This window comes from Lepidothrix coronata, unplaced genomic scaffold (assembly GCF_001604755.1).
Source record: "Lepidothrix coronata isolate B3197 unplaced genomic scaffold, Lepidothrix_coronata-1.0 Scaffold10, whole genome shotgun sequence".
In the NCBI taxonomy this organism is placed as follows: Eukaryota; Metazoa; Chordata; class Aves; order Passeriformes; family Pipridae; genus Lepidothrix; species Lepidothrix coronata.
In genome coordinates this window covers 8,302,414-8,324,352 of record NW_016690190.1, presented here as the reverse complement: position 1 = coordinate 8,324,352, position 21,939 = coordinate 8,302,414, and the positions used below count along the sequence as shown (strand labels likewise).

At 48.3% G+C, this 21,939-nt stretch overlaps 1 protein-coding gene across 4 annotated transcripts in view; it reads left to right on the top strand.

The window, feature by feature from the left end:
* CECR1 (cat eye syndrome chromosome region, candidate 1) overlaps window positions 1–21,939 on the top strand; it is a 54,719-nt gene that overhangs the window by 16,691 nt on the left and 16,089 nt on the right. For 3 of the 4 annotated variants that reach the window (XR_001873106.1, XM_017804768.1, XM_017804766.1), the window contains exons 1-3: window positions 12,053–12,232; window positions 13,292–13,617; window positions 15,949–16,174. Coding sequence is in view for 3 of the 4 variants with exons in the window: in XM_017804768.1 (XP_017660257.1) it covers window positions 13,305–13,617; window positions 15,949–16,174 (539 nt within the window). In the remaining variant the exon portion in view is untranslated. Of the gene's footprint in view, window positions 1–12,052; window positions 12,233–13,291; window positions 13,618–15,948; window positions 16,175–21,939 lie in introns of those variants that run through there. The other variant, XM_017804767.1, reaches the window with a different exon arrangement.

The window sequence follows — 21,939 nt, the reverse complement described above, 5'->3', positions numbered from 1 at the left end:
CTGGGATGCTCTGCTTTCCTGAAGGTCTCCCCTTCTTCCCTTACTCTACGACTCAAAACTGTAGATTTATCAAGCAGTGCAGCAGATCAAACCAAAAATGCTTGGCTGCTGCATCTTCTATTCCTTATCCAGCACACTATTTTTAGACACCAAAGTCTACCAGAAAACCAAGAAATTTAATACTGGTATTAGCTGCTTTGACTTCTAAATTTTTTACTGAGCACAAATTCATTTTTTATCAACAGATTATAGGAATCATGATATTCAGACCTATAAGTGACAAACTCTTTCAAATATCTGTAAAAATGAAGTAGTATTGTCTGCTAACCACACCTGACTTGTTTGCACACCAACAAAGCTGAATCCACCATCTCAAACTCCCATCTCATACCAAAAAGGGCACATAGCATTTTGTCCCCACATTCTAAGAAAGGTGGGGAGGGAAAAATGGGATTTTATAGTCCTTTGAATTGAAATTATATAAATTATGTAGGTTGCTGTTTTGTTCTACTTACATGCAAGGTGTCATTAAGCGAATGTCTTTTTCCTAAAGCCAGGAACACTCACACATAGCTATGCTTTCCCTATTTTCCATGCATGGTACAATGGTTCTACATTTATTTAGCAACAATACTGAACCCTCTGCAAAGGTTTGCTGTAAGTTCAGAATGGGAGAACAGCCTGCATTTCAGGTTTCCTTCCTTCTGCAAGGTCGAGTGACATCCTGAGGTCTCCTTTTAGAAAGCTAACAAACCATGTTAGAAGAATAAAACAAGATCTTTAATGGAGAAGCCTTGCACTCAAGAGAACACACAGCACTGACTGAGGCCACAGTTCAATTCTTTGGCTCATTTTCTGCAGTGACACAGACAAAACAACTGCACACCTTTTTTTAGAAGCAAACTGATTCTCTTCACAGCCAGGCAACTTTGTCAAAGGATTTCAGAGACAAATGAAAGGCTTTAACATTTATGAAATAGTAAGTGAATAAGTGGAAAAAAATTCCTTGAAACTACTGTTTAAAAAAAAAAAACACCTCAAATATGGGAGAAAGCAGGAAGTTCAACTACCTTTAAAGACAATGCCTTTCTACAGAGTAAGCTCAGTATAAAATGAAGATGTGAATTTGTTTCCTTTGGTCTCTCCAGCACTTCAAATAAAATAAAGCTTTTATCCTATTATGTTTTAAAGCATGACTTCCAGCAGAATAAACAGTTCTTGCCTTATTTCCTCTATTCTACATGAAGTGTCCTACCCGTGGATTTGGCCAGCAGTCTGGAAAATGTCAAGGTTAGGAAAGGCTGAGCTTCATTTGGTTTTCACAGATCTGAGTAATGAATTGTTCATTTTAAAGTATTGTTTTAGCTTGAAAAGCGAGTCTGTAGCCCTGGCATCATGGGGTTCCACATCTGTCTCTCAGTTTCTCTGGACCATGTTTGCCCAATTTAATAAAAAGGGATTTTTTTTTTTTTAATGTTTTGCAACCCTGAAAACTAAACAGGAGGCCTGAGGCTTTAGTGGGGTTTTCCTCTTCATATACCCTTATCAACACGGCAGATTTTGCTTGCTAACACTTTTTATTAATAGTCTCCTACACTGGCATTGCTATTGCAAGAAGACTGATTAAACCCAAGGTGCAGGAAAAGGAAGAGCATCAAGAACTTGCTTTTGACACTAGACAGAGTACTTGTAATTCTGAATGCAAATGGGAAGCAGAACCCCACAGGAAAAACAAAGGCATTTTCCTCCCCAGACAGGGTTGAGTCAAAGTCTTTTTTTCCCTTCTTTGTGTTTGCAGCTTGATAAAACTCCATAAAAGAATAAGCAGCTCAAAAAGATTCACGGGGAACTCATCTCTGTGTTTCATTGTGTGAAAACCAGAGATATTCTATTACATTAGAAATCATATCAGGACAATTGAAGGCAGTATCTTTTCACACTCTTCACATCTTACCTGTGGAACTTCCTTCTGCCACATGTGATGAAGCCCAGGGGTCTTAGCAGGATTCAGAAAAGAGTTCAGCTGGTCTCAAACATTTTTACAGGCAATTTTAAAAGCTATAATAAAAGTAACAAAAACGTCTAGTGATGTAAGTCCTGCTTACCAAAGCTAAATTCAGCCTTTGCCTGTGGAGTTTGGGAAATGTTTCATCAGTAGGGATGTTCTCCTGCTCCTACCTACTGGAGGTTTTTGTGTTCCCTGCCCATGATGCTGATCCCTGGCAAAAACAAGCAGTTAGAAGAGAGGAAGAGTTAGTTTGATCAAACACAAAACCAGTTTTCCTACTTCTGCTTCAACTACCAAGCACTGAATATGCCCACTGTAGTGCTGACCAGTCCCGAGGGAAATGCAAGGTTAAAGGGATGGCTCAAGGGAGAGGTCCACAGAGTCCTCACCTCAGGAAGGGCTTGTGTTAGGCACTTATGAAAAAAGTGCAAAAAATCCTTTGCCTTATACAAAGGTCTTGGAGGAAGGAGTGAGTTCCACAGCTGAACTACCTGCTCAGGTGGGAAGCAAACAAGCAAACTTTCTTCTTATTAGATTTATTTCTGCCAGAGGTTTATTTCACTGGCTGTGCTGCAGCATTTGCATTTCCAAAGGGAAAGTTCTTAAACGTTTTCTCTCTAAAAATGTTTTACCTGTTTAAACATCCCTGCATGTTGCCAGCAATGTGCATGTACCAACTGCAGTTGCTTAAGGGCTGCTGGCCCAGGGACACAATTCCCTGTGTCACTGGCTGCTGTAATGGAGACCAAGGATTTTACATCACCCAGAAAGGGACCAGCCTGGTGTGTCTGCTTGATTGTATGAGAACAACTGGAGCTCAACCGCCATATCCACACACTCAGTGCTGTTCACACATGAGATGGCCTGTGGCAAGGCAGCGGCTGCCGAGTACAGCAGATGAGTGAAGGGGGAGAAGAGCAGCCCCCTGACCATGGCCAGGACTGCAGGGGGAAGCATGAGGGTCACAGCCTAAGCAAACCTGACAGCACGTGTGAGCGTGTGTTTAGGGGTAGCTCTTAGCAGAAGCCATAGTGGGCAGATTGTGCCTAAGTGTGAGAATCCCCAACAGTGGCTGGAAGACTGAGACACCCCTGTGCTTTCTCCTGCCCATTGCTGCTCACCTTAGCTGGCTGTGTGGGGAGGAGGCACGCAAGGGCTGGCTTGTCCTCCCTGCCTAAGCCGATACGTTTCAATTCCTCCCAGGGTGTCCACTTGTTTCCTGGCCACTGCATGCTGCTTGACTGGCCCATGGCCTCCATAGGCTCTGGAGCCCTGGGGAAGGAGGGTGCAGCCAAAGAGGCAAAGCGCTGACTGTCCCTAGGGTGGCTGTGCATGGGATTTGGAGGGGGATATGTTGGAGGTGGGGAGCAGGTGGCACAGTGCTGAGCTGCTCAGCTGTCGTGGGGCTGCAGAGAGACGGACGCAGCTGGGCGAGGGAAGGAAAGAGCTCAAGGTCTGGCAGTGTTTCTGCTTTGCAGGTCTGTGGCCGGCATAGAGGCAGCAGAGAGTGATCCAGCTGGGATGCAGGGCCCTCATGACCCCTCGAGGGGCTGTGCTGTGAAACACCCTCACAAGGGTGAGATGTGCACGCACAGGGTCCGTGACAGCCTCACCCCAAGGCCCGTGCTGCTTTGTGCTGGGGCCAGTACCCTGGCAGCAGCCCCTGCTGCGTGCCAGCAGGAGCCTTGGCAGTGCTCTCTGGGGCATACATTTATATCTGCTCATGCAAATAACCTGGAAGTGTCCCCCGGAGTGGGACAGCTGGTCCCCGGCAGCGCTTTTGGGAGCATTCTTTATGTGCCCATGTAAGTACCCTGGCAATCTCTTTTAGGGCTCGCCAGCAGGGGCCCTGGCAGAGGCCAGGAGGCAGTGTCTTGCTGGCTGAAGCCATGCCAGCTGAAGCTTTCCAAAAGCAAAGCTTTCTTCTGCCCCAAACAAAGAGCCAATGTGGCTGGCGTCATTGATTTGTTTCGTGACTTGCTGCTTTTAACACGGCAGGAAAAGGCCAAGAGGAGTTTTAATTTGTCCAAATGGTTTCAGACAAGGTTAATACAACTCATCGATAAATGACACTTTTCATTAAGTTTTAATTACCATGTCATTTCAACAGGCTGGACATGCCCTGCCTCCTCAGCACAGTCAGTGGTGTTTGCTGTTTTTTTCTTCAAGGTGCGCTTCCTTGAGCTTCAGTGATTAATTTCCATTGTGGACCTGGGAGCTGACAGGCTGCCGGAGAGCCCGACTGCCTCAGAGAATTCCCCTGGGCCCCCATCCCCACACTGGCAATTACAGCTTTACATCCATGTGGTGATGGGTGAGGCATGCTGGGCTGACACAGTGGCAGGAGGAGGTGGGCCAGCAGTTTCAGAGCCATTAAGATGCCCACAAACTAAAATGCCATTGTTGGATCTTCTTTCTTCATGCTAATGGAGGTGCTCCCTTCCAACAAGCTGTGGCCTGGCTGTGTCTCAGTGCCTGTGGCAGAGCCCTCTGTGCCTTTTATAAAGCCTCATTTCTTTCAGGCTTAATTTCTTCAAGTAGGGCCTTGCTGGAGAGAAGCTGGAAGCAGAGTTTAGACTAAAATCTTTGAACCCAGCACACTGCTGTACCTTGATACACCGTAGTCTTGGTCCAGAAAGGGTGCTGGTGGATGCTAGCCCCCTCTTCTCCTCAGGGTGAGGATAGCACAAATCCTCAGGGACCAGTGAGGATGGCATGATGCTGAGCGGTTGATTTTTCCTGTCATCACTCAGAGGTGAGTTCTAAACATCCAAGAGAGATGCAGACAGGATCTGGTTCAGATCCAACTCAAAACAGGGTGAATAAACAGAAACTACCAGAATTGCTGGAGTCAGAAGTTCAGTTTGGCTGATAGTTTTCCCTCTCCAGAATGAAAACATGAATATTGTTTTAGCTTAAGAAAGTCTGTGCATGCCCATAGTACCCCTGAGGCAGGATTCCCTCCTATGCACTGCACTGATTTCTGTCCCCAGCACTGTTTCAAAACTTTGCTAAAATGGTTATTTTTACGTGGTTTACAATTCCCCTATTCACTTCCCTTTTTAACAGCAACTTCTCACATTCCTTTCCGTGTGACCAAGATCAATTATAAGAGTAGAGAACTTCACTGCTGCAGAAAGCATAGGGGTGTCTGGTAAGGACCTTTTACTTTAAAATGCCCACTGCTGTTACCATAGGCATTTGAGGAGCTGTGGTGCTTCAGCCTGGAGATTGGCAGCAGATTACAGTCATCTCTTGCATCTACACCTGCCTTCAGAAGGCTCACACAGCATGGTGTCTAGTGTCAGGACTCTGAGTACATCCCCTGGGGGTTTGGCTCCCTGGGCTCAGGGCTGACTTAGATAATCACACAAGTGTCTGATGTTGAAGAGAGCTCTTCAAAAAAGCTCTGCTAAAAAGGCCCAGCAAGGGCCTGTCCTGCTGTTCACTAGCTGAGGCTCTTGCTCCCCAGCTGGGCTACCTTGCAGCTGTGTTGCAGCCATGCCTGTGCCATGTACCCTGTTTATATGGACCTTGGCCTGTGGACTTCAGTCCCTGAGTTGACCTTGGATCTGTCTCATCACCATGGACTTGCCTGGCAATCACTGGACCGTCGGCTGAACCTGATTCTCATCACCAGACCTGCTCTGTTCTTCTTGGTTAGGTATCGTGGGGCTGTGCCTCTGCCAATGTGGTCACTGCCCCATCCTCCCTTCTGTTACCCTCCACTCACCTTCCTCCATGGAGCAGCCAGCCCTCGCTGCTTCCTCCCAGCTGACGTGCTGACTGATGCCTGTATCCCTGATGTGTCTTGGGATTTTGCCTTGGCTGTCACCAACAGAGTGAAACCACAGCGGGAAACAGCCTGCAGAGGACATATCGATCAGACAGAACATAAAGGAAGAAGCTCTCACATATTATAATGCAAAGCAGGGATGGGCAGCAGCATTCCTGCACGTATGTGCCACATGCCAAAATCTTACTGTGTGCTTCAGCTGGGAGGGCTGTTTCTCAAACTGAGGAAGGCCATGGGAAAAGTGAGTTTTAGGTAGATGGTGATAATGGCTCCCCAGGGCTCCTAACATGTCACTCTGGATGGGGCTTTGCTAGGTGTGGATTGGGATCCTATGGGAGCTGGAAGAGATGGTTCCAACAGCTGTGCTTCCACCCATAGCTGATGGCTATACAGTGAACCTCACAGCAACACAGTCAGGGCCATTCTCAGTGAGGTTCAAGAGCCAAGACTTGCTCACCGGTGATTGAAAGAAGGTGGTCTTGAGCTATCTGTTCCCAAGGTGGGCTGAGAACTGGTTGTATTCTCGTGAATACCAAAAGACATGGGCTGTTTGTCTCAAAAACCCTACAAGCCTCCTTGAAGCCTCTGTCCGTGCCTCACTTTGTGAGCTCAGTGATCACGTTGCAGCTTGTTGCTGAAGGTCTTGCAAAAGTGGCACTGAACTGTGTGTTTCATGCCTTTCTGGTCAGCCAGGTTAGGGTGGGTGCACTGAGGACTTTGCTGCTTGCTGTGGTGATGCAGGGAGTGCTGTACTGCTTTGGTGAAAGAGCACCTCTTGGGGCAATGCAGTGATTTAGCTGAAGGTAAGACTGTACCTGCGGGATAAGGTTGGGAGGTGCCAGGGGACAAGAGGCACAGTGCTTTGGGCTGGGCTGAAATGCCTCTGAAGAACAGGATGAACAAGTCTAGGCGTGCCAGAAATGCCCTGAGCTTTGTCTGTAATGATCCCAAGTGGCTGGGCTCGCTGTTGAGTGTGTACCCTGGGCAGGTGGCTGGTGTTGTGATGAGCACTCTTCACCTTGCTTTAAGCTCTGTTGCTCAGGTGTTGCTACAGCTGATGGCAATATAAATCCCCACAGAGCCCAGCCCTGCCTAAGGAGCTGGGTAGTGCTTGGGGGAATGATGTTTTGCTGGCAGTGCTACTAGTGCTGACTGGCTTGAAGCCAGTGTCTGCATTTGTGGTATGGTATATGGAGGTACCTGCAAAGGGAATGATGTAGAAGCGTTGTTTTGACATCTCAAGGCTTTTAATAAAGTTTGGAGGTTTGCCTAGGCAAGATGAAGCTTGGCTACAAGACAGGCACTTTTGGGCAGTCAGATTTTAACTCAAATGCTCCTCACTACCGTTAACTTTGTATTATAAACCCATTCCAAATGCTGACTTGCTTGCCTTGTGCACAAATGGAAAAGAAACCATACAGAGTGGGCTGATTTCTGAGCAGCTGAAGGTTGGGTGTAGCTGCCAATGTGGTCCCCCAGCCTTTGCTATCCTCTCTTCCAAAGCACTTCTGGAGCCTTAGAGCATAAGATAGAGCTATGGCTTTAGGTTCTGGTTGGGAAAGTCACATGGGTGCAATAGGAGGATGGGAGTGGGAAGGATGTTTAGATGATATAGAGCTTTTAGGAAAAGGAATTTTGCCCCGCTTTTTATACTAGGGCCAACCCCCACCCAACACATTGATCCCTGGGAGTCACCACAGCCTGCTGATGGATAGATACCATGGCTCAGGCAGCAAACCTGATATGAGTAATGCAAAAAGCAAGAAAACACTTCTCACAGTGGCACTGGGCTTCTTTCTTCCCCAGAGTCATCCCCTAGGGAAAGTGAGTCAAGTACACTTGCTAATATTTCAGGATATTTCGGTTGCCTAGTTTGCTCTCATATTTGCCTCTGTAGGTAGGAGAGGGAGAGAATACAAGAATACGAAGAATAAACTTAAGGCTTCGCTAATAGCCTCTGGGAATCTTTGCACAGAAACCTTGGTGACAGCCTGGGACCTGTCCTGGATAGTGCTGAGCCTCTTTCCCAAATACCCAAGGCTCTCAGCTCCTGCCCTGGGAGCCCTTGGCAGCCTGCTGTTTGCTCCCAGAGCAACAGGGTGCTCATACACACCAGCTCGCTTTGTTTTGTACTTCCTCTTCCCAGACCTGCAGTGTGTGGTAACAGCAGCAGGGAATTGGGATGGGCATGGGTGGAGGATTTTGGAGGAAATGGTGCAGTTTCACTTATTTATTTGCATGCTAAGCTCAGCAGAACACCAACAGCTTGGTGTGTGTGCTGGCTGCTGCACTCCTCTTCTTGGAGCTTGGAGTTGTTTGGCTCCCAGAGCTCTGAGACTGCTCTTGTGAGCAAGATTTGAATTTCTGCAGGTGTGCTGGGAATAGTCCAATCACCTCGTCTCGGCTGCTGGTCAGAGGAATTCATGGCTATTATATTTGGAAGCCAGGCAATGATTACAAATCAATGACTCCACTCCCGGAGTGATTCATCATTAACCGTGGTGTTTAGTTCTTTCCCTGGCTCTCTCCAACAGCAGCTCCCGTTCTTGTAGCATCTCAAGTGTCTTATTCATTTTAAATCATTGGATAGCTATGGCCGTAGCTGAGGAGTAGAAGGACAGATGCACTGAGACGTGGTTGTGCAGCTAAGGGGAGGGAGGGTTCAGAAAGGGGGATGGAGCACCTTGAGGGTGAGCAGAGCTTGCCTTTAGGCTGGGGAGCAATGCTGCCAACAAGACCCAGGGCAGACCATTATCCTCTCAGCTCCAGGGCTCTCACTGATGTCCCTGCTGGGCTGGGCAATGGCCCATATTTTTGCCTGGCTGGGCACAAAGTGGGGTGGAAAGAAATAAAAACACCAACCTGTGCCCAGTTAGACAAAAGCAGGGGTTATTTAGCAATCCGGTGGGGAGGTTTTAATCATCCCAAGTATCCCAGGACAGGCTATTCTTAATAATAATTTATAACACTTAGCACTTTTATGTGTTCTAAGCATTTTGCAGGTGTTAACCAGGGACTGGCATTATGGTCTCACCCAGGCCCAGCAGAGGGGCAGAAACTCTCCACAGCTTACCCTCATTCACCTGTCCACCTGCTCCCCTATGGCTGTATTCCAGCCCCTTGTCCTACCTCATGGTTTTCCTCTCCAATCTGAACTGTGTCCCTTATGCAGACTTGCTGTCAAATAGCAGCCATCCAGCCACTGTCGAGGGGACCGTGGCTATTTCACAGGCAGATACAGCAAATAGTCACTGAAGCTAGGCAGGGAATTGGTCCCATGTCACAAATGAGGCAGCTGGCACGGATAGAATAGATAACTGGTGAGCTGGGAACATGTTTCCCAGCTCCAGCCTTCTCTTCCTGGCCTCTTGGTGATATTTCCAGGGCACAGCTTAGACTTCAGCATGTCCAGAGAGGCAGGGAAGCTAAAAGACATCCTGCCCCTCTGTACTCTCAGAAATGCCCCTTGGTTTGGATCTGGCTTATGCAAGATGGGTTGCCCACACAGGAAGCACAGCCAGGATTGCATCACAGCCTCAGGACCAGCCTCTGCTGGATTTGTTATCACTGTAGCCTTTGCTATCACCTACACACACTGCCAGGCTTTAATCTGGGGCTGGGATCTGCAGTAGCACACAGCAAGGTGACCCTGCACGCAGAGGCTGCAGCTGAAAGGTGGACTTTGCAGGATGCTGTAAAGCACTGTGTGAGATGCTGAGCTGAAAGACGAAGTGAAAAACACAGATCCACAAGCCTAATGCTGCTGCTGCCCCTGTGGTCCTTCCCCCTTCCTGCACTCCCACAGTTGCTTGTGCTTCCCTTTGCACTGCTGCTGCAAGGGACTGAACAGTGGGAGCAGACACCCGGCTGGGGCCACAGAAGGGAAGATGCAGGAAGGAGAGGTGGGAAAACATTCTGGAGTTGACTGTATCTGTCACCTCCTAGAAGTTTGAAAGGTTTGAAAGAAACTGGTCTGCACATGGAACTGAAACCGAACCAAGGGGAATTCTCTGAGAGCACTACGTGCTGGCCACCAGCTATTTAAAGCTTCCCATGCATCTGACATGCAGCTGGGCATAAAGAACGGGTATGCCTGCAGCTCGCACTGACACACCCTTGGCAGCTTGAAACTGGGCTTTGGAACACTGCCAGGTACAGCTGCAGCAGCTGGGAGGTCAGCGTGGGCTAGAAACCACCCAGGAAACCAGAGAATAGCTGGGCTACTTGATGAAAGAGAGGGCATAATTGGTGCCCCTATCAGCCCTAGCTAAACAGCAAGTGGGACCAGAGCCAGGGAGTTCCAGGTTATTTCAGGAGCCAGCTAAGACTGGACAGGAACTGCAATCACAGTCTTGTGGAGAGACACACAGGACTATTGCACAACCTCCAGATGGGCTACCCACTTCTCATCAAGAATTCAAACTAGCCGAGAGATGCATCCGTGTGGAAATGACCCCTATAACATTCCTTGTTAGTCCTTCAGACAGGGCAAGTCTTCCTATACTATGTCTCCATTTCCCGGGAGGTCTGAAGCCAGGGCTGTGAATGCCTGTAGGCACTAGAGGAACTCAGGTCCTCCCACAGGCTCCTGGCTGGTGGCATCCATACCCTGGCTTGGGTTGTCCTGTTCTCCCTCCTTCCACCCTCCATGTCCACACGGATCCTGCCTAAAAGAAGCTGCGGTCTTATTTCACCATGAATTCTATTTTCAGAGCATGTACCACATTTTAATAGGAAGCAAAGCATCTCAAACACCGTCTTATTTCCTAGCACAACCCTCCCAACATCTGTACAGCACTCTCCTGGCAATGCCTGCGACTGCTTGTGTGAAAAAGTCCCATTAAAGAAGTGTTTTAGCACTGGACTTCGGTTTTGGTTTTCAAACTCTATTTGACAGGATGAACCAGTTGCTGCAAATCTCAGAGGCCCTCTGGCAGGCATTTCCAAGACTCCTGCCTGGCTGTAAGCTATTTGAGATCCTTCACACAGCATTTTAACCCCCCTCAGTGCTCCGCATTGGGAACCTGTCTCTAGTGCCTGATTGCACACTGCAGAGACAGTTTTTTAACTGCTTAGGCTGAATTTGGTTTTATGAAACTAATGCCAGCCTTTACTACTACGAGATAATTAGAGCAATTCCCTTTCTTCACTTATATTGCTCCCTTGAGTTATTTGCAGGCAGAATGCTTGTCCTTACTGAACCATCCCTTTTCATTCCACGCACTTTCCTCCTCATACTTGGGTTGCTTTCATCAACTAATAGTTGCTGCCGGGTCATTTTTCCACGCCTTTGGTCTCCCTTTGGGAGCAGGATCATCTACAGACCCAAGAAATACCCCGTCCTGCTGAGGAGCAGGCAAAGGGGCACTCTGGCCATGCTGCCCTGGCCAGGGCTTGGAGAGTATTGCAGATCCCTGACTTATCCCTGCATGGATCCTGGGATCCATCTTGGTGACAGCAAAGAGTAAAGGGACCAGGAGAGGAGGAAAAGCTGGCAGGTGTCCAGCTAGGTTATTCAGAGTGGGCTGTCCACTCTGCTTTCAGTCTGTTTCAGTATTGCTAGATAACAAAATATATTATTGACCAGATTCCACTTTCTCTGCCTCAAAACCGATCTTTGTGACTGCTGTGGGTTGTTTTCAATAGCTTTTGGCTTACAAGAGCTTTCTGGTTTTTTTATTAAAATTTAAAATCGTTAAAATTTTGATTAAATTAAACCAAACTGACTTTGTTCTCCACTGGAAGCTGTTTATGTAACATCTGTTTTAAATAAGTTTAAAACTCAGTCCATTCAACTGTGCAAAATAAAATGCTGAAATTACTATATCTGTTGGGGTTTTTTTGTTTTGTTTTGTTTTTAAATCAGACTGTTCCCCCTCCAACTGACTTACTTCCCAGGCTCAAGCTTAGTCCTGTGTGCCCGATGCAGTCCAGGGGCAGCCTGCTGGATTGACATCTGCCTGATCCACACAGCTGGCAAAGACCGGGCAAAATCGTTTAAAACTAATTGTACAAATTGATGCTTTTTCGGATTAAAAAGCATTAGTAAGCAGAATTTGCAGTGTTTTTGTTGGCATTAAACGCACTGTGCTCTGCATCAGATCAGACAGCCGAACTTATGTGTGTTCCTGGGATAGTCTGAGCAGGGCTCCCTTCAGCCGCTGGCCCGGGCACCCCCGTCCCGTTTTCTCATCACCTCCCCTGCCTCCTCCTCCTCTTTATATATTCATGAGGCAGCACGGCCGGGGATAAATAAAAGCCGAGCGAGCCGGGGCGGCAGCACAGGAAGAGGAATTGTGAGCGCCGGCACGGATCCTGCCTCCTTATCTTTGCCGGGACAGTGCCGGTTTGCTGGAGAGATAACTGTTCCCTGCTCTCTCGGGCGGCAGCTGGATGAGCTCTGGATACGAGGAGGAGGCAAGCTAACAGTAAGTGAGTCAGTCTCACCAGGGATAAGATAACACCTTTTTTAGGATGTTTCTCTTTCAAAGTTCAGAGCCAGGCCTGATGTGAAGCTGCATCCACCCCCCCGCTCCCTTTCCAGCTGATTGCTCCCCCAGCACACCTTCATCTCCTGGGATCCACTGCTGGGGCCAAAGGTATCCTTGTGGGTCCACAGGTGGAGGAGAGCCTGGAAGCAGAAAACACGTGCACATGCAGGGACTTTCTATGTAATTCACAGGGGACCATTTAAAAATGTTGAGCCCTTCTCCAGCCTGTTTTGCTCTGCAGAGACTGGCGTGGAGGGCCACTAAAGCCTGGTGTTGAAGGATTATGTTGCAGTTGTGCTTTTCTGGGGAAGGGCAGAGCTCTCAGACTTCACATGTGCCTGTCTCCTATGATCTCTTACTACTCCCATGGTCTAACTTTCATCCTCTTTCTTCTGGGATTGCAAAGAAGAGACACACCTCTATCACTGCAGAGGAACCTGTGGGGTTTTCTGCCCATAAATAACCCCTCTGAGAGCTGGATTGTACTGAAAGGGTACAACAAGGTCTTTTCTTGACTGTAGGGAATCAGGATCTGATTAGCTCAAGCCAAAGCCAAAAGTACCTTAAGTCCTATGGCCCCTGCTTCCCTTCCTGGGACACTATCAGCACAGCCAGGGCTTCATCACCAGCACCCCTTATTCAGACAGGGCTCTATCCCAGCTTGCAAGCAGAGTCCTGACCCCACCAATCCCCCGTTCCAGGGCTAGACCTTTGTCATGTTGCAGGTCTGTGTGATGTGCTGCCTGTCTGACCCAAGGTTCAATATCTGCTCTTCACCCTCCCTGCAGTCTTGCTGTGTGCAATCAGCATCATGGAGAGTGTGCTAATGCACAGTCCTAAATGCAGGGGACAGTGGTACCAGGTGCTTCCCTCAGTACTGAGCATCCAGTTGGCCCATCCTGCAGAAGTTGTGTAACAACTTCATATCCCAAGGGCTCATTGCTCAGATGTTACTTCTCACCTCTGCTAATGCTTCAATCTTTTCCCCTTTCCTAGGTGCAACTCTAAGATGAAGCCCTCAGCTGGACAAGGTGTAAGACTGGCACACCTCCTCCTGAGTTTGGCTCCTCTCTGCCTTCCCACCCCGCTCTGGAAGGACCGGGACTCCCTAATGCAGGAGGAGAAAGCCCGACAGACAGGGGGCAACTTGGTGCTGAGTAGGCAGGAAGAGCAGCTCAGTGCAAAGCTCGTAAACCTCAAGAAGAAGGAAGTTGCAACAGCCACAACCGCGGGACAGTTTCCTCCAAGCATGCACTTCTTCCGGGCCAAAAGCCTCATTGATCAGAGCGTGATGTTCAGCATCTTAAAGCGCATGCCTAAAGGTAGGCTTGGCCTAAGGATTGCTCATCTTACCCATCCTTGTCTCACCTTCTGCTTTCTGTGGCTGAGCCAGGGCAAAGCATGAGATGTGTGAGGCAATCTTATGAGAGCTGTAAGTCGTGCTCCCTGGGTTCCAGGAAAAGCTCTGCCTCTGAGCTCAGGGACAGGGCAGGGGGAAAGAGGAAGAGGGGGATGGATTGGATGAATACACATTTCCAGGAATTGTGGCATTTGGTTTAACTTACAATATGGATCCTTCAGCCTTTCAAGAGCAAAGAAAGGGCAGAGGAAGCACAGACAACAAGACATAACATCCACATTTGCTCAGCATGTTCCAGCCAGGGCCTTTCTTTTTCCCCACATACACATTTCACAGATGTGCTTCCAACCTTGACTTATTCCACGGCTTAGCCAAAAGTGCTGTATCTCCCAAAAAGACTTTCTGAAGGTGGTTCTGCAGCAGACCTGGACATCTGCTGGAAAGTCGGGGGCACTAGAGGAGGAAGGGGCTACCTCCAGCACTCCAAGTTTCTTTGCTTGTTGTATACAAATCAAAGCCTGAGTACTTCCAGCACTTAAAGTAGGTTTGTAAAAGGAAGAGAGAGCAACTTTTTACATGGGTGGATAGTGACAGGACAAGGGAGAACAGTATCAAACTAGAAGAGTAGAGACTTAGATGTTAGAAAAAAAGTCTTTACTCAGAGGGTAGTGAGGCCCTGGAACAGCTTGTCCAGAGAGTTGTGAATGCCCCATTCCTGGAAGTGTTCAAGGCCATGTTGGATGGGGCCTTAAGCAACCTTCAGCATTTCTCCCTCCCAGTTTCTGCTGTGGGATGCAGATCCCTGTCTTGCAGCATCCTAATCTACTACCGTAAATGATTACTATGCCAGAAATGTCATTATCCTTTCATTGCCAAATTGAACACTAGAAAGAATTTAAAAGTACTCCTCCTCTTCACCTCCAGTGGGGTATCATTGATACCAAGTTGGAACCAAAACAGTTAACACTTTTCAACACAGGAGATATTAAAATGGGTTCTTGGAATCTTTGCAAGAGCCATAAGGTTTTAGGGCCAAGATCACATCCTTGTAGCTGTTTGAGTAGGATCTAATCTTGATAAGAGCCCCTGGGAGTTCCTGTTGTTTCAAGCACTATTGTCAGTTCTGCTGCTGTTCACATAGGAAAGAAGGTGACATTGCCAGTGAGAGGAGGGTCAGATCTAGACAGCTGCAGCATGGCCATTCTGTCACACTGGCTCTGCTGACAGCAGCAACCACAGTTCCTGAGCATCTTAACAGCCAGTCCCTCTGTCTGCACTGGGAGGTTATACACATTACAGTCTATATTAGATTAGTCCACTATAAATTTTAGTCTTGAACTTTGTCTAATGCCAAATACGTACCAGTCTTCTGTCTTGTTCTTGCTATTCATGTTCTCCCTTTACCCCTAAGGCCATCAAAGCTATTCTAACTATGAGGTCTCCCCTAGACTAATAAAACACATATCTAAGACTTCAGCTCTCACAGTATCTTCCCTTTACAAAGGTGAAGTTTAGTTCAAGCACCAATGGCCTAAGGAGTCTCTGCAAAAGGAGATATTTCAGCCCAATGAAACGATGAGGAAGGTGAGCATACAGACGATGCCTCCTGTGCCAGGAAGGCTGGCAGTTGCCAGCAAACTGCACAATAACAGAGTGTCCCAGAGGCCCTTTGTGTTGGCCAGCAGCAGCTGTACAATATAAGTGAGTATGCTTTTGGTAAGGCATAGCAGTGGATTGTACTTCTGCATCTGAGTGCAATTCCCCACTGTATCATGGTCTGGGATTTTGGTGTATGCCAGAGTTTCAGAGAGCTGAAAGAAGAGCCACAGACTGGCTGCAAAAATTGAAGCTGGGATTCAAACAGCTTAGATACAGAGCTTTGCTTCAGCTAGCATGCCTTGTAAACTGCTGCCTACTGTGTGAGTTCCTCTTTAAATCAGTGGGGCCTGAGCCAGCTCACAGCAAAGTCTGTCTGAAAGACCTTTAATAACTCGGAGCATTTTCCATCCCAGTGGAGAAGCAGAGCTCCCTATTGATTTCCCCCCTCCCTGTGCTCCCAGGGAGTTGTCACGCTCTGCCTTCCCAGTGTTTGATGTGGAGGGGGCCACATCCCCTAGCCCGGGGGAGGCAGAGCAGCCGCACACTCTTTGCTGGGAGAGGTCACTCACAGCCATCTAGAAGCTTTTCCAGATGCCCCTGGATGGGCAAACTCAAACTATTATCACATCAAACCTCGGTTCCTTCTTCTCAGCTGCCTTGACTCATTATTAGGACGTACTTGTCCTCCCACCAGGTGCTGTCTTACACCTGCACGACTACGCCATGCTGAGTGTGGACTGGCTGGTGTACAATGCCTCCTACCTCCCCGACTGCTACATCTGCTTCACCCACGCGGGCACCGTCCGCTTTCGCTTTTCCAAGCCGCATCCTCCTCACCCACTGCCAGCCCAGTGCTCCCAGTGGGTTTTGCTGGAGACTTACCGGAAACAGCTGCACAACGTGACCGAGTTTGACAGCAGGTGAGTGAAGAGGAGTTGTAAGCCTGCTGGTACTCCATGGCAGCACTGTGTAGCCAGCAGGATTATTTTGGTCCAACTGTCCCATTCGCTTGCTGCTCTGGAAGTGGGGAATTCCATTTAGGACTGCTTACATAGAAAATGCAAATGGTGATATAAGAGATTGAAGGCTACAGTGCTAAGTGCACCACAGTTAGAGACCATAAAAACTGAAGTTTTCTGCGTGCACTCACTCTGGTCATTTGCAGAGACACGCTGAGAACAGTGGTTTAAGTAGATTTGTGTGACCTGCCCCCACCTCTCCTCAGCACCCAGGCTGGATGTGCTCCTGGCGTGGGACAGGGCTGCACGATGCCTCATCCAGTGAGGTACCCAACAACTGGATGAGGAAAGCCAGGTAGCTGATGTATAGGCTCTCCCCAACAGCAGAAAAGTCATTGCCTTGATTTGGAGTAAGAAGTTGGGCAAACTACCTATGTTAATTTCTGCACTAGCAAAAAACCCCCAAAGCAGCCCAAAATAAAACCCAACCCAACCTCCCCCTCCACACACCAACCTTGCTTTCTGCAGGCTGTCTTTGAAACCCCACTGGCACCCACCACCCTGAAGCATGAGGCACTCATTCCCAACAGGACCCTCACTCAGGCAGCAGGAGCTGTGACTCACCATCCTGCCCTCAGACAAGGGGTTAGTCTCAGCCTGGGCACTGCCTGAGCCAACAAACCCCACTCAGGACCTCTGCCTGGTGGCACTCCTCCCTCCTCAACATCCTTTTGCTAACAGAGCTTCTCCCCTTACAGGTAAGGCCTCCTATAGCTGTCCAGGAGCTCACACCTCAGATGGCTCCCCAGAGCATCACTCACCCTCTTGTAAAAGCCTCCCTCCCTGCAGGCATCTCCTGCCTTAACTGCTGGCAGCCTATTATCAGTACACAAGGCATTAGTTGGCTGCTCAGCAGCCACCTACCATCTAATCACTTACAGGTGGCTGGGAATAGCCTGGCTCCCCCTCCCACTGAATCATATCTGCCCATCCAGGGGCCATTGATCCCTGGACAAAGCCCTGCCTAAAAGGCCAGGAGGAAGCATACAGTTCTTCATAGGGTGGGGGCTGGAGAGAGCACACTAAATAATGCATGAAGTCAGACACTGAGCGATGAGGACAAAGGAAAATATTGAGTAGACATCCATTCAGAGGGCACTGCTGTCCGTGGCACTCCCGGGGCTGGGGTCTGCTAGAAAAAAATAGTATGGGATGTCATGTGATGAAAGAGTATCGCCATGCCAACACACAAGGAGAGGCTGGATTAAGGTGACACAGATGACCCTAATTACAGCATTTCCTAAGTGAAACTTGGTATGGTTTACTGTAGTGCCTCCCTCTTTAGGGAGGTCTTTTGTTCTTAAATAGAGACCTTTTAACTCTTAGGGAGCTGGTGTCCCCTCCACTTGGAAGCTGTCTTGTCTTTGTTCCCTACAGATCTGGAAAGGAGGTCAGGTTGGGAAGCTGAGGAGCTGCCAGACCTTTGGCATGATATTGCCTTCCCTTCTCAACAACAGCAAGGGGCAGGGCAGAAGAATCTGACTCTCCAGACTATCACCCACTCTCCCTCTCTTACAGAGGTACAGAAGGGAAGCAGAAAGTAATGCCAGACCCCAGACTCTTGACCTTGTATATCCTGAGGCTCAACTGCCCTGACACGTCATGGGCAAAATAAGATCTAGTGAGAAGTCACTTATCTACGTCTTCCAAAGAGAAAACTGGTTCCCCATTAGCTCCCTTCCACTTCTACAGGGAATGATGAGGAGGGAAAGATGACAGCACCAGCTCTTTTCAACCCCACCAGGAGACTCATAAATAATGTGCAAGAGATTGGATTTTGAAACAGCTTCACTTCCTTAGAGCCCAGGCAATTGCACTGGGTATTTAGAACTGTCTCAGGAGCAACCCTTAGTTGTATTTGTTTTCAGTTGTCTTTCCGCCTCTGTCTGGTTGAGGCTTGAGGCCCAGGCATCCTATGCACCTAGGAGACTGGAGCTGTGTATTATTTGGTTACCTCTGTTCCTGTTTGGAAACATGACTTGTTTTCAGAGGCAGTATTAGCACATTCCTCTTCTTTTGTGTTAGTTGTCTATCTGGTAGTCACAAGTCAGAGCAGGACTTCAGTGTGTCAGGCACTGCACAGGAATACGAGACAGACCCTGCTGAAGTGGTCTCCCCAAATGTGGAGGAGAAACTGAGGCAGAGACCAATTAAGTGATTTTTCTCAGCAAACACGTGCCAGAGCAAGTACAACTTTGGATCTCTCACATCCTGGGTGCTCACTTATTCATTTGAGTAGGTTGTCCTTCATTTCTTGCCCTTCCATGCTCATCACCACAAAATCACAGAGGAGTCATTGCGCATAATGTGCAAACACACGGACAAGAGCCATGTTTAGGCACTTCCCCTCCTATTTTCATCTAATCCCTGGGTACTAGTCTAGGGGTTAGGAATGTTTTTGGCCGTCTGGAAATAGGTCTCTAGCCAGGAATAGGCCCCAATCTGTTCTGCTTCTCAGTTTCTGGAAACTCTCCCAGTCTCTTGAACATGTGCATCCCAGGCTACCTCTTTCCTGCGCTCCTCTTTGCCCTTGAGCACTGACAAGCTGAGAGAAAGCAGATGTCAGAGGAAAGAACGGATGGACAGTTGGGTGGTTTCAAGGAAGTGTCAAGGGAATATGGCAGCAGGGAAAGGCTCTCGTGCAAGACAGAGTGGATCAGCAAATGTGAAGGGAATAATGGAAATGTTTTTGAGAAGCTGCACCTCCTTCATCTTCCAGCATTCCTTGACCTGGAAGGGGTGGGAGAAAGAGGTATCTGCATTACGTTTTTGCTGTTTGTGTTTTTAGGGACATATACATTTTTGTGTGTGTGTGTTTTGGAAGGAAGTGTTATTGCTTGTTTCCCTCAAAAGGTCTAATCATTCCTATTCAAAACACACATGTCTCATGGGCCAAGACCCTGGAGTATTGTGTTACTGGTAAGCTTCCAAAAGGATGCTATTAGGAGAGCCAGGAGACCATGGGCCAGGAGACAGTGAAAGGAAGGGAATTTTGCTTTGAGACTTAAAAGAAAAAAAACAATCCTCACTTATTTTCTCCTCAGTCCTTTACGATACAGGAGAATGCCATTTTTTTTCCCCTCAAGATGCAGCATAATGGCTACCATCTCTAAAGAAAGAGCATGCCCCTAGATATTTAGGGAAACAGCACTGACATTCCAGATATCTGTAAAATACCACCGCACACCCCCCGCCGGCAGCCCGAGGATTAAGGCCGTGCCCGGCAGCGCAGCTCCGCCGGCCCAGCGGAGCTCTCCATCACCAGGATGAAGTCATCTGTGAGGGAGCCGACACCGCGGCTGAGGCTGCGGGGACAACTCCCCTGGGCACCAGCGGCTGCCCAGACCACCATCACCTTCCCCTCCATGTCCTCTGACTGCCTTATCTCACAGAAAAATAGGGTAGTGTGTGCATTATGAGGGGGGGGGGGAAAAAGAGAGAATAAAAATCTGCTGCAGAAACAAAGCACTCCACTCCCTCTACAAGTCTCCCCTTGGGGAGAAGAAGAGGGGATGAGAGAGCAAGAGAAAGCGAACGAACCACATGTGACAGATGTTAGTCACACTATTTAATGCACCACTGGAAGACATTTAGATACTACAGTGAGGAGAGGGGCATAATTACCCATCGAGAATAGAAAAAGAAGCAGGAAAAGGAATCCCTTTAAAAACAAGGCAACAACACCATTTGCTCCTTGCATTCTATAGCACAGGAAAGGAAAACTGGGGAAAAAAAACAGGAAAAGAGAAAGCAAACCCACAGTTGAAAATAAATAATCCATAGCTGGTCATTTTAGCTGTACCCCTTTGGGCATATCCATTGCAATAGCATTGTTTGGTGCATATATGACATGACATGGAAGGCTATTTGTAGTCTGCACCTGATCACTGGCAAAGGCCCATTCCAGAAAAGAAGGAAAAGATGCATTTATGAAGTTTTACTTCATCTGCATGAGCTACTGATGGCAAAAGCCCCTGAACCCTTAGGAGATTATCTGGTTATCAGGGATGGATAACTATTATGCAATAAATCTTCAACAGTTGTAGGGATCAATAATCAGTCTCAAAGGGAAGGGGATTATAAAGAAAAGTACAGTTTGATTTATGTGCCTTTAGGAGCAGGGTGGTGTGGGGATTTATTGCTGTTTCTAGCCCAAGAGCACAGGCTAAGTAAACAAGCACAAGTTTGTACAGCTAGATTTAAAGGCAGGGAGCGGAGCCCTGTGCCCGCTCATTGCTGGAGGAGCCGAGTTCTCACAGGACAAGGGGAGAAAGTGGTGGGAGCCCGACTAACCACCCATCCTTATCTGAAACGAAGCTGCACAGAGTGGCGAGAACGGGCTTGCACGGCCTTTTGATCCACGGGGAGGTTTTTCCCTCAGTGCTTGCAGGGCTGGTGGGAACAGCCCCACTCGGCTCTCGGCTCCGGGCAGGTGCTCTCTGCTGGCATGCGGAGCTGGAGGGGAGCTGCCCTTCAGCCAGGAGGGAAGTGGAAAAGTCTCTTTTCCCCAGATCTTCCCAAACAAAACCTCCTCTCCCCTCCCTGATGAGCGGCAGCACACCCTTTCTGCCGGTGGCTGGCCTCCACCGCAGCTCGGGCAGCTGGATCAGCGCCTCCAAGATGCTCCTGGCTCCTGCATTCCTGGTTTCTAGGGTGATGCTGCAGTGTCTCCCACTGCTGCATGCTCCCCGCTGCCCACCCCTTCCATGGTCCAGCTCAGTCTCCTCTGGTTGCATGGATTACTGAACAGTAGCTGAGGTTGCCCAGTGTCCTGTGATAATGGCACCAAAGCCCCTATTGTAATGCATGGGAAGGCAGAGCCGAAGTTGCTGTGGAAACCTTAACTCTGAATTTTCCTGACTGTTGAGCATTTAAAATCTCATCCTTAACAGAGTATGAGCATCTCTTTATGAACAGTTTTGCTTCTAAAATTGTTCCTGGCAAAGAAATTAACAGAGTGAGGAAGAAAGGAAACTGCAGCCCCTGGAAGAGCACCCTTAGAGAGTGAAACAGCAGGCAAATCCTGGGGGAATGGGCTCTGTTTTATGGGCATGATGGAGGGACTCCAAAGGCATATCTCTGTCCAGGATGTCTTAGTTTATGGGTTTGGACCAGATCACATTTTACATCTGTAGAGGGGGGTGGTGCTAATACAGAAGCGTCCTGGACGAAGATAATAAGACCACAAATCAAACCCACACCTCCCATATAACAGAGCAGAACACTGCATGAGGACGGAGGCCAAGACATCAAACACAGAACATTATTAAAGATCAGTAGCTGTTATTGAGGGGAAACAATATACTGGGATGAAAGCTGAAGCATGGCTGAAGGTATTTCTATCTGAACCTGCTTAGCCCCTGACACAAGATAAGATCCAGGCCTGGCCTTGCTGGTGAGCCCACCCACCTGCAAGCAAACAGCTCTACAGTTTGCTGCAATGCCTTCCATTTTTCCACCCAGGAATGAAGTTAATCACCTCTATACTGCCATTTAGATTTTGCCCTGAGAAATTTATTATGAACTCCTCTTCAGGTGACCACCAGCTGTTGCCAGAGGCAAGGCTTCAGGTGGGATGAAGGCTATCAGCTTGTCAGAGGATGGTGTTGTGGCACAGATGCTCACTCTGTCCTAAATGCAAGCTGTCACTCACAATTAGATAATCT